Here is a 12,671-nt window from a genome sequence, read left to right on the forward strand (position 1 = left end):
CCAGGGTAATCCCTTGGACAGTTGAGTCACGTCAGGGTGAGTGAAACCAGGAACTCTGTAACAGACATTTTCTTTGCTCGCGATTCGGTACTGAAGAATCCTTTCTTGAGAACTACAAGCTTGTGTCAACCTTTTTGTATTCCTGACTCGTGCTGCCCTAAACCAGTAATTTATGAAAAATATAGATTAAGTGGGAGGTGAGCGATAGGAAATGGAGGGTTAATGGAAAGCTTTTACCTAAAAAGAGAAGAGATTGGAGACCTATCGTGCCATGACAGTGCCAGATATAGATGAAGATCTGAAAAATGCCTAATGGAATTTGTGCTTGTGGCAATGAGAAAGAAGGTTAAGATTTGACTATGGATTGCAATGATTTAATAGGTTCTCTCTTGTGTATAGATGCTGTAGATGAACTCGGAAGGTCTTTACTTCAGATAGGAGTTTGAACTGTCAACCCAGGTATAAAACTGTACTGCTATCAATATATTTGCTGGAAAAAACTAATAAAGTTTAAAAAAATGTTTTTAACTAAGTAGTGTTATGTGCGTGTCCTTTTCCCATAAGGACATAGGATCCTGGCCTCTGTTTCTAGCGATACAGCTACATGGCTATGCTACAAACTGTTGTACCAGCAGAGCAGTGACAGACAAAGGAACTCTACTACTTTGGGTAAGGCCAGATTTTAAAACAATACTAAGAAAGAAATGAAAATGTTACTTGAAAGGAATCACTAAGTGCATAGATATGAATTCCAAGATGTTTTAGAGTCAATTATGCCTTACCTAAAAAATACTTCTAATGGGGATGAAATTTATGATTTTACTCCCTAACAAACACTGTTCTCCCAACTTTAAAAAATATGTAGTAAAATACTCCCACTTCATAATCTTATCTGGTGCGCTGGGTATAACGCCAGACTCGTTCCTTTTGATACTTTTACTTTGCAGAAAACAACTTGTAATAGAACCAACCACTAGGTGGCAGGCTAGGCATAGAATGTGAATCTAAACAGATTCACAAGAACCCAGAAATAACAATATGTGCTCAAACTGCTGTATTGGCTTGGCCTGCATTGTTGGAGGCTGTTTGGTTTCAGTAAGTGATATTTCTGAGGCAGAATTATATTTTTGGGGTTCTGGCTACTAACTTTCTGGGTCCCCTAGGTTTTTTTTTCACCTTACTTTGTGGTCATTTGGACTTATTCTGAAGCCCCCATGTGGCTGCAACCCTTGCTATGATGTGCTGCCCTTAGTAGGCCATATGGATATCAGAACAAGGGTGAATCTAACATCTGTTCATGTGGAGTAGGCTGGTGGAGGCTATAATTTAGTTTTGGCTTCACCAGGGGTATTGTCAATTTTCCCTCCATTGGGGCAATAGGGGATGTTTTTAAGCCCTGATCGCAGCCATTTTGTTTTGGGTCATGCCTTTATCTATGTGGACCACTAGGAACAGCCACAATTGCTCTTTTGCTGGCATAGGCTCACCCCAAGCCCACAAAGGGAAACTCGGTACAAGTTTAAATTGGTGTAGACTGGTTTAACGTCCACTAGAATTCTCATCCTGCGTGGGCAGGCCAGTTTGTGTAGCAGTTACATTATAGGGCCAGTCTGATTGGAAAAACGTCTGTGTCATGCAGTGATGTGTTTAGAACGCTGGTTTAGGACAGTCCTTGAGTTAATGTTTTATTAGGTGAGACCCAGTGCATTCTTCCGAGAGAGCTGTTCCGTTGGAAAACTGCTGCCAGAGATGGGTTAATGCGGCAACAGAGAACATGGCGTTGTCATACTGGCTGGACCCTGGCTCCTCTTTGCCTGCTGCCGATTTTCTTCAAAGCTGCCAGAATCCTTTCCTTTGCCCCAGTCCTGCTGATTGGACAGTGTGTGACAGGCATGGTATCAAGAGAGAGACTGATTCAAAAGTGTTCGTTTTTAAAACCTTTATTTACTAAGTTTCATGGGTTGGTGTAATACCTGACTGGCTCTAACTCTAAAGGGGTGGTTCCCTTAACTGATGTTTCTAATGGCCAACGCTGTCTAATAGTCCAAAATAAAAGTCTCTCTGTGTCTAAACCTATGCTTGCACTCACTCTTTACAAAAATGTAATAGGAAGTCTTTTTAAAAAGGAAAAATAGTGGTTCAACAAAAAGTGGGAAAACCAAAGTTGGTTTCAGGTGGCCTTCTTACCAGATACAGTTTGGTCAATGTCACAAAAACGAATTCAATCACAGAGCCTTTGCAGTGATTTCAAATATTCTCAGTGTCTTTCAGTCCCTTGGGTTTATCTTCCCCAAGCTTCAACTTGTTCAAGTTTCAAACACACAAAATAAATATACCACAGTTACTTTTGAAGCTTCTCGTGGTTCCCTTCCCCATGCTTCAATCCAACACTACAAAGAAAACCAATAAGTCTCCAACTTGATTGGGCCTCTCAGGATTCCCTTCCCAAAGCTTAGCCCCCTTCCAGCTTTGAAACACACAACGTGAGTTTTATCAGGATGCACTCTGCTGTCTAAGATAGGCCTCTCTCAGGGTCCCCAAACCTAGGCATCTCTAGTTCCACACACAATTTCCACTGGTCAGGATGTGCCTTTTCCTTATATACAATTTTTCTTACATACATTTCTCTCATGGGGCAGAATCAGCAGCTTTTTCGAAAACACCAGGCTCTTTGCTTTTCCTAAGCGCGACCACTCTGATCCTTTGCCCCTGCCTTTATTTCTTACTTGCACTTTCCTTTGTACTTTTCATATTCAGGTGCTTCCTGTGTCACTTTTAGGTATTCCTATCCCTTTGTCGTGCACACTTGCACTGTCCTTTTCTTTCTCTCTTTTGTGCCTCTTGCACGCTCCCCTCCTTCTGCAGTGCACACTTGTACTGTCTATTTTCTTTCACTCTATTGTGGCTCTTGCATGCTCCCCTACTTCTGTCGGGCACACTTGCACTGTCTTTTTCCTATCGTGCCTCTTGCACACTTCACTTTTTCTGTGCACACCTGCACTTGCTTCCTTCTTTCCGGGTCGCTCACACCCTTTTCTTTTACTCTGAACGTTTTACTTCTGCGCCACTAATATCCCTTTTTCCTTCCTTCTGTGCCACTAGTGCAATTTTTCCTTCTTTCTTACTTTGTTTCTTAAAACTGTCCTCCTTGCTTTCCGCTTAGTGCCGCTTTACATGTCTTGCTGTTTCTTCCCTTTCGCGCTCTAACCACTGTTGGGGGAGAGTTGGTCTTTTACGCCCCCCTTAACATTCACGCACTGGATAAATCCCACGTATGCTAAAGGGGGGAGATGCCCCCCTCTCTCCTGTGCATAATTTGTACTAATCGCTAGGGCAAATAGCAGTGCAGTTGGCAGCCCTGTCTCGTTCCTCTACGTAGGTATATATCGGCTGAGCGTTCAGAGTGTGATATTAGAAGTTGGTCGTGGGTACAGGAGGGAGATTCATTGTATGAAACGCTTGCCGAGGCCCATACGTTCTAGGACTGCATAGAGGAAGGGCCATTCGACCGAATCAAAGGCCTTTTCCGCATCTATTAGTACTGCCACTGCTTGGCTTTCCGAGTCCAGGGCTCCCATAACTCCGAACATTCTTCTTATGCCGAATGATGTGTTTGTACCCAGGATGAAGCACACTTGATCAGCCAATACCATGGCGGGTATCAGTGGCAGCAATCGTTTAGAAAGGATCTTTGCGAAAATTCTATTATCCAGGTTTTTTAGTGATGTAGGTCTATATGAGGCACAGTCGTCTTTTGGTTTGCCGGGTTTGTGGAGGAGAATTAGGTTAGCCATGTAGAGTGTTGGTGGTAATTGGCCGCTGGCCAAGGCTTAGTCATAGACCTGTAACAAGAGTGGAGCCAGGAGATTCGCAAAGGATTTATAAAATTTGCCCATTAGGCCGTCTGGGTGCCTTTGTGTTTGGTAGTTCCCTAATTACTTCGAGAATTTCGCCTGTAGTGATGGGTTCATTACGCGGTTCTCGGAGTTCGGCGCTCGTCCAGTACAGTTCAACTGCGTCCAAGTATTGTTCCAGTTCAGTAGGATCTGCGGTATAATGAAAGTTGCATAAACTTTGATAGAATTTACGGAAAGTTTCAACAATGTCTTCATCGGAGTAGACGGGATTGCCGGCGTGGTCGAGGACTGATTCGACCATCATGGGTTTCTTCTCAGCCACCACAAGCCTTGCCAGGAGTGCTCCGGGTTTCTGCCCTTCGCCATAGTGGCGAATCTTGTGATTACTAGTCAGAAATGTAATTTCTCTTTCTGCTGCGGTTCTGAAAGTTTCTAGTTCTTTAAGCACTGCCAGATTTTGTGGGTTGTTTGCGGATGAAAGTACATGTTTGAGTTCCTTAAGGCAATTCTCGCTCGAAGCCAGCTCTCTCCTCACCAACCTGAGGATCCCGTTTTCTTTTGCTAAACAGACCCCTCTGACAAAGCACTTTAGAGTTTCCCAAAGTGTACCTGCTGAGGACACAGAGCCTTGGTTGACCTCAATGAAGGATACTATTTCAGATTGTAGTTCATCTGCGAAAGCCTGGTCCTGGAGAGCTCCAGGTTTGAACCTCCAGTGAGGTCTACTGTTGCCGTCTCGGGACGTGATGCATTCAAGGGTTACTGCTGAGTGGTCTGATAGGGATCTAGGAAGGATTTGGCATTAACCCCATTGAAATTGGCTGTGTGAAGATACAAGGAGGTAATCGAGTCTTGAGATGGTTTTGTGGACCCAGGAATAATTAAAGTGTACTCTTGGGCATCCCAGTGCTTGTACCTCCAGACATCTCTGCGATAATAGGCTTTGCATATTTGAGTAATTTGCAGAATCGCCTTGGAGGCGGGAGTGGCTGTGTTGTGAGACTTATCTTTGCTGGGGTTAAGTGGGGTATTGAGGTCACATCCCCAGATGACCGTGGCTTTCCTGTTCGGTTCAAAGTGTGCCATCACCCAATCAAAGTTATTGGATTTTCTGTGTTCGGGCCGTAGGAGTTTACAAGAATGATTTCCTCTCCGTCAATAAGTTCTGTGCACTAGCAGTGATCTACCCTCCGTATCTTTTTGAGTTAGTATTACCTTAAAGTTGGTTGTTTTGTTGATGAGGATGGCCACCCCCCTGGCATGGGAGGAATAGGAAGCAAAGTACCTATGGCAACCCCAATCTCTGGCCCAGAGATTTTCGGAGGTGGGGCGCAAGTGCGTCTCCTGAATGAAGGCTACGTCGATTCTGTGCCGGCGTAGGTACTGCGTTATTTTCCTCATTTTGGTTGGCTGGTTGCCGCCTTTATTGTTCCATGTAGCTAGGTTGAAAGCGTGGGTTGTCCTCTGACTTTTTCAACTGAGTATTTGGAAGCTGCCGTGCCTACGGGTTCTGAGCAGTTGTTCTCATGTGTCTGTCGGCTGGTGGCCAACTCTCGGGGAGGCGGGTAGTAGCGTGATGAGCTGAAGTGGGCCGGCCGTGGGGTGTCCTGGACACGACTGATGCATGTGTAAAATAATGAAATTCACTTAACTTGGCAAACCCCAACTTGCCTACTGTCTCCCCCCATCTCACGAGCAACCCCCAACCTGCTCGTTATGTTTCCCCTCCCCATTAACATCCAACTGGTGGACTTTAACAGTGCTGCGCAAGGGGCGCTAGGGGCCTCCCAAGTCGTGCGGCTCTGTAATGTTTACTCATTTACTGTTCTCCGGTGGGATTGTTGCTGTATTTGTGCTTTAGCTCCGTTTCTGATAGCTGATTACGTCGGGTTTCTCCATGCTCTTTGTCTCTGTGGGAGGCCCAGGTTGTTGTTAGGTGATCTACATCCTACCAGGTCCAGATAGGAGCTGGCTTCCTGAGGTGACTGGAAGAAGTGGGCCTTCCCGTCGTATTGTTCTCGAAGCCTGGCGGGAAAGAGCATCGAGTAAGGTATCTGGTTGTCACACAGTCTGTGTTTAATGCTTGTAAAGGATCTCCTTTGCGCTTGAACGGCCGGTGAGAAGTCTGGGTAAAAGTAGATGGTATCGCCATCATACTGTAGTTCGCCGATCTCTCTTGCGAGTCTCAGGATTGTGTCCCGATCTTTGTAGTTAAGTAATTTTGCAATGATTGGGCGAGGTGGGGCTCCTGGAATCGGTCTCATTGATGGGATCCTGTGAGCGCTCTCAACGACGAACAGACGTGATAACGCTTCTGACCCGAAAAGTTCTGTACATATTGCTTCAACATGATCCTCCATTCTCAACTGTAGCTGCTGTTCTCTGACTTCGACTATCCTCACGTTATTTCTCCTGGAGCGTCCCTCCAGGTCTTCACTCCTTGCATTTGTCGTTTTCATTTGAGCTTCCAATGTTGACACTCTGGCTGTCAGAGTTGCCGTGCCGTCGTCTAAAACGGACACTCGCTGTTCTACTGTGTCCAGACGTTCAGCGTGATTGTCAAGTCGATGTTGCAGTTGATCTAACTTGGAGGAGAGACCATTTATTTTGCTATCGAGATTTCCAATCCCAGCTTTCAGTTCAAGGAGAATTTCTCTGGAGCGCATCATGCGTCGGAGACTCTGTTCCACTATTGGGTCGCGGTGTTTTGGACGTGGTACCGGTCTCAAAGTTCAGCTTGCGTTGTGACTTATCAGTCTTCCCCATGGTAGGTATGGGCGGGCCAGGAGGTGATAAAGAAGCAGCGGTGGCAGCGAGATGTTGTTTTGAGCAGTTGAAGCAAGGCGGGTCATACAAGGTCCCCTGGAACTTGTTCGCCTGAGTGTAAAGGAGTTGTTGGGCTGGCAGGACATGCCTGTTCTGGCTCGGTCTGGGGACTGATGACCCGCTACCTGCGCAACTAGAATACAATTAAGGATGGAAGGTCTCTGGAAAATGTGCAATTTTTATATGAAGCTGGGCTAATTCTGTATATGTCGCTCCAGGTCGTTCTTGTTGTTAACGGACGTGGAGGACTTTTCGTGGTTTACCCTGCGGTTCTGGGTTACTGTGGAGGCTTCAGTCGATCGGATCGCAGTATTATGCTCTTAGTTTATTCTCCTTCAGTTGATTAGCTTCAGATTCGTTACAAAAGGGGCAGAGTATTCGGTTTCCCCCTGTCTGATTGATGCCTTGTTGCTCTCTGCCACGCTCGTGTCCGCGAGGATGGGCGTCTTGTGGAGTAGTGGTTAGTGATGAGCTCTACTTGTTATATGCTCCCGGAGCATTTGGTATGATGGAGCTGTTTGTGCAACAAAGCGGGGATCTTAACACTCCACCCAGGATAGATTGTCAATAAGCACTTGTGCATGTGGTGCCATACCTTTTTTTATTGATGGCCGGCTCTTTGTTGTCTGCAATATCTGCCACTGTCGCGCCCGCTCTCTACGTGGGTCTACTGCAGGATTAGAGGCCTGTGTGTCGATCGGGGTGGTTGCTCCGTCTGCTTATTGCTTCGTTGAGCTTTTCCTATGCTCGCGTTCGCGATGGTGGGCGTCTTGCGACGTGATGGTTAGTGGTGGACTCCACTTATTAGATGCTCCGGAGCAATCGTTATGACAGAGCGGTGTGCGTAAGAACACGGGGATCACAGCGTTCCACCCAGTATAGATTGTCCCTGAGCCCATCCACACGGTGGGTGTCGCACCTTTTGTGTCGATGCCCGTCTCCTGGTTGTCTGTAATGTGTGTTGCTCTCTGTCGCACACGCTCTCCACGCGGGTCTACTGCAGGATTACAGGTCGCAGACCTACATGTTGATTGGGGCAAGTGCTTCAAAAACACTGGAGTGGTGGGCCGCGGCCTTTGCGCCTTTACAAGTACGGAGCGTTGGGAAGGAGGGCTCCCTTCCTTGTAGCCCACGGCTCGTCGGTCCCAGTCACCGGAGCGTTGGCGGCGTAGTTCCGCTACGGACTCATTTCTCTGGGACCAGACATGAACAGTGGGGGATGAGTTTGTCACAGTGTCTCTGTAAACCAGGTTCTCTGGTAGGCCGACTTGCTAGTCAAGTGCGTGCCGGTACCTCTCGTATGGCATGAGGGCCGGCGTCTGTGGTCCAGGCGGGCGCATGTAGGAGCTGCGACTCCAGTGCTGGGTTGTGGCTCTCTCAGGCCTGCTCTTTAGTAGCAGAGGCCCCGCCTGGACTGCCTCAGCGGTTGGTCTCTTCGGGGCTCTTGGGCGGGCAGACCACTCCGGCGTGCAGCTCTCCCAGTACAGACTGAGGGCGTGCGACGGCACTCTCTCTAGGTTGGGGCGCGGTCGGAGGGCCACCCATGGGGTTCGGCGTGTCCGCCGCATGGTGTTGCCTCCGACTCGTCCACCAGCAGCACTTTTGGCTCCCACCTCGGATCTTGTCCGCCGTCCTGCAAGGGGCCTTCCCAGCAGCGCCGTGGTTCGCCTCCTGCTCCTGAGACTCAGTTTTCTGTAGTTCTGGGGATGCTGTGCGTCCGTACCCTTTTATGTGCTATTGAGTGCGGTATTGTGTAATCTTCCCACCGATTCAGCTATGTTTAGACAGGATTTATTAAGAGCCTTACAGGAGCTCACAAGGGAGTGGCCATCTTAGTTGGGTCTCTGGCGTCCTCTATGTCTTTTTCTTACCTTGCTTTCCCCTTTCCCAATGGTTGCTCTGGGATAATTGGTTTGTCTCTCTCTGGGGTTAGGGATAATGGGACCTGCATAACCCATAAAGGCTTCAGGGATCTATTCACCTATCGTCCCATTGGAATACCACGTCTCTCCTCTGGCATTCTCTCCGGAGGGCAACCCCGGTCTCCCCAACCCAAGGTGATCCTCCTTCGCTTGTCCACCACCAGGGTTGGGATCCGAAAGCGATGGCCCACCTTTTGCCACATGAATAGAGGATTCACCTGGTCTACTTGAGAAAATACCCCAAGGTTGCTCACAACAGCCTGTTTCTTGCCTTAAGTGAGCTGCCTCTCTGGAACATCCTCATGGACCACGCGTATTTAGGTGAAGAGTCTCCCTGCCATGGAAGTCAGGTGGCTTGCTGTGTTCAAGTTCTCCCACCATTCCTGGGCCGAATCTTCCTCATCCAGTGGCCCTGGAGCTTGGACATATTCTTCAGATTCCTCATCAGGGGTCTGGGAGTAGTGGTGTTTCGAGGCCCCCTACCATGCTTTTTTCCATTGTCTGGAGTGGGCTTGAGCTTGCTAGTCAACCACCTTTTAATGGCCTGGTGGGTTCTCGAACCCAGGCTGTTACTCTTCTTGGGGGCCACCTCTGGTGTCTCCTTCGGCTAGCGCCCCTTCTGCTGCTCTTGTCGGGTAAATGAAGAACTTACATACCCTTTACCCCAAACCACATTACGTCTATCGGATTTGTTCTTTGTGATGAAACTTTTGTTAACTTCTAAAACACCGCAGAAGTGACCAACATGTATTCATATAAACATGAACCTTTTCCCTGGAGTTCTCAAGTTTTATGAGCAATTCGGTAACTTTAGGAGGCCCTAGCAATTTATTGTCTATTTTCAAATAAATCACTGCAACTCACTCTTCCAAGGGATAACATTGGGTATTCTGGATGTATGGTTGGTTGCTACTGTGTTTAAATTATTTCCTGTGGGGTTTTGAGTGTCATGGGAGCTGTATTGGCAGGAAGGGGTGGTCTAAATTCATCTACTATTTTAGAGTCACTGTTTAAGGTCTGTCCAAGTATTTTAAAGCTTCCTCCTGCGTCAGGGCCATCTTAAGCACTTTTGGGGCCCTGGGATGGACATCTCTGGGGCCCATCTCCACCAAACCAAAGGAATTAAGGGATAAAGAATACTGGTCACGCCCCCTGCCCACCACCCGTCGCGCTCACAACCTATAGGTTGATATGCTGTCTCGCAGCATAAAAAGCACTTTTACTCCCTTTAAGTCGCCTTACCCTCTTCATTCTTTCTCTAATCAGAATGATAAACAATTAGCATTAGCATTACCAAACATGACCATTTTCAAACAAAATATTATAGAAGGGTGTTATGCAAAATGGGAATGATTCTAGCTTCATTGTCTCCATCATCAAGGGACGTATATAGGTATCAGCATACCAATCGTTGTGATTTAATAAATTGAATATGGGTTTGTCTTTTGTATTTTAAAGCTTTAAATACTTCCAAAGCAATGGCTTGTGACATTTTCATTTATAAATGTGCATAAAAACCTTTGACTTTTACCAAAAAGCAAACCGTTTCTTTTGTCAAAAAAGCAGACCTTACGATATGCTTGCCTGAGGCCTGCAAGATCTGGTCCGCTCTCTTCTGTCTACCAGCTCTTTCACTCAAATGGCCTACATAAGAAGAACGATCAAGTAATGGGCTAAACGATATCAGCAGCGTACAGCACAGTAATGTAAGATATATTAGATGATTTGACCAGGATCACTGTATCGTCTGCTGGCAAATCCAGGATACAAGCATGAACGCTTTGGTTCCATAGTCTTGAATTTATATAACAGTTTATGCCATCGTTGGAGGCGATTGCCTAGGTTTTACAACACCCCATCTGAACAAACCCATTTCTAGACATTCACCATACGGATGACATGTTACTTTTTATAGCAAACCCTATTCTGGTGCAGGTACATTGCTGATAAAAGCAGATGTTTTGCAAAACCAAGTACATATGCAGTCAGGTTAAAAACTTCAGATGTAGAAAGGCTCAGCCAGCCTTGCTGGAATGTGATATTCTAATTTTGGAAATGAACACATATCTCTGCAATGGGTGCTTCACACACTGAGCTAACTTCTGAACCATTGTGGCACTCAATTTATCAATATGCATTTCCCTATTGCACATGATCAATATAATTCCCACAGGAAGGAAAGAATGCTACAGAGTTGTGCCGTAAAGACACACAAACTATGTATACCACAGTGAACACAGAAAGCAATACATGATGAATTGATCAAGGCAGAATGTACTTGTCAAAACAGAAAGGCAATGGGTTTAGAGCCTCAGCAGCACCCCATAAAATATCCTGAAATGTGCTATTTAAGACTGGTGAACAAGGGAATCGTACTTCTTCAGATCAGGCAGCCCTGTGGGGCCCCCTACAAGGTGGGGGCCATGGGCAAGTGCCCCTTTTGCAATCCCATAAAAACATCTCTGTCCTGCGTAAGGATTATGTATCCCACAATGTATTCGAGGCAGTAAGGAACAGTGTTCAGCCCTTGTTTGACTATGAATAGGTATTCCTTTTTCTTCCCCTCCTTTAGCATTATAAGGTGCAGGAGATTACAACACCAGGTAGTTTTCCTGATACAGGCTTTAGAGATGTGAAGGTTTTTGAATAAGGCCCTTTACTTTTCTTCTAGTACACTGCCTAGTACTTATTGGTATACTACTATTATGTGTAAGGCTTAAAAGAAGTGTGTGTTTATTGTTCAGTGTTCCTGTATAGCGTCTTCTCTTATGTAACATGTTGGTCCAATGCTGAACATAGTTTCCAACCCATTACCGCCTAAGAATAAAGCCTAAATGCTCTGCTCTGTTACCCATTTAGAGTGTTGATGTAACTTGGTGGACACCGTGTTTCCCTCTTAGTAGGATAGATCTCTTCACACCCCTCAACAAAAGTGTGCCAACATATCCCCCTAACAGCCATATTGTTATGAAAGTATTAAACCTGCAATAAAGGAAGATAAAGAAAGAAATAACTAGACCATAAAAGGCCTCTTGCGCATAAAAAACCCATATCTCGATGAAGGTGTCAGACTAACTCCAAAATCTTCATGCTGGCCAGTCATTCTACTCAGTAAGGGGAAGTCCAGTTAAGCAAGGTTACTCACCAAGGCATGTGCCACTACTCAGCCAGAATAGTACACCTAAACTGTTTAGCGTCACCACTGCAAGGTGCAGCAACGATTTTGCTTTCTTCCTGAACGCCACTCCATCCTGGGAAACATCATCTGGGTACAGCTGTGGGGAATGAGGAGATCTGCATTATCCATTAACGAAAGTATTAAGATGCATAGTTTGGAAACAGCAGGATGAGCAGTTACAATGTTGTGTGATTGGGTGCAGATTGTATTTTATTGGCATGGGGTAGCTGTATCATTATGGCTAAACTAGATTTGTCAAAGTGATTCCGAAAGATCTTGAAATCAAAAGAGACATTTATATCCTCTGAAGAGATTGGCAGATTCGATATTTTCCTGTAGCAAAAATAATTACAGTAAGAGATATGAAAGAAATGAAACAACTAACTAATGCATTCTTCTAACGACTTAATGCCAGCTCAGGACATATTTAGTAGTATTCCATTTCTCAGGCAGTTAACCTGCAAAAAGTAAGCCGATACAACAAAGAAGCAGCTTCAAAGATGTCAAGCAGGGGAACACCCTTCTGCAAGGTGGAAGTAGACACCAACCTCTCCCCACACCCCCTCCTCAAATGGGCATGATGGGTTTAGTAACATCCGCAGTCATTAGGTCATATCAAGTCTTGATACATATGGCAATTAATCAATCAACGTACAGATGTTTGGTAATGGCCTGACTTTTTTTTTAGCAAACAAGAACTACTACCAGCTAGTAATCAATCTGGTCCCACTACTCCTTGGAATAAGACCTGTAGAAGTTGAGTGTATCTGTGGATCAAGATGATGGAACCTTTTCAGTCTGCTAATGATGTTGCGGAGGAGATAACATTGCAGGTGTTTTTTTGTGGAGAGACAGTGGCCTCTGTCACTCACCTTTTTTGTAAGAAAT

General features: G+C 45.8%; 1 protein-coding gene across 3 annotated transcripts in view; it reads right to left on the reverse strand.

Annotated features, from left to right (window-relative positions):
* The window catches only part of FKTN (fukutin), a 534,769-nt gene that overhangs the window by 278,120 nt on the left and 243,978 nt on the right, over window positions 1-12,671 (reverse strand). For all 3 annotated transcript variants that reach the window (XM_069630830.1, XM_069630831.1, XM_069630832.1), the window contains one exon: window positions 11,751-11,880. In XM_069630830.1, the coding sequence (XP_069486931.1) occupies window positions 11,751-11,880 (130 nt within the window). The remainder of the gene's footprint in view (window positions 1-11,750; window positions 11,881-12,671) is intronic.

The sequence above is a fragment of the Ambystoma mexicanum genome, chromosome 6q (assembly GCF_040938575.1).
Source record: "Ambystoma mexicanum isolate Mex_15411 chromosome 6q, UKY_AmexF1_1, whole genome shotgun sequence".
NCBI lineage: Eukaryota > Metazoa > Chordata > Amphibia > Caudata > Ambystomatidae > Ambystoma > Ambystoma mexicanum.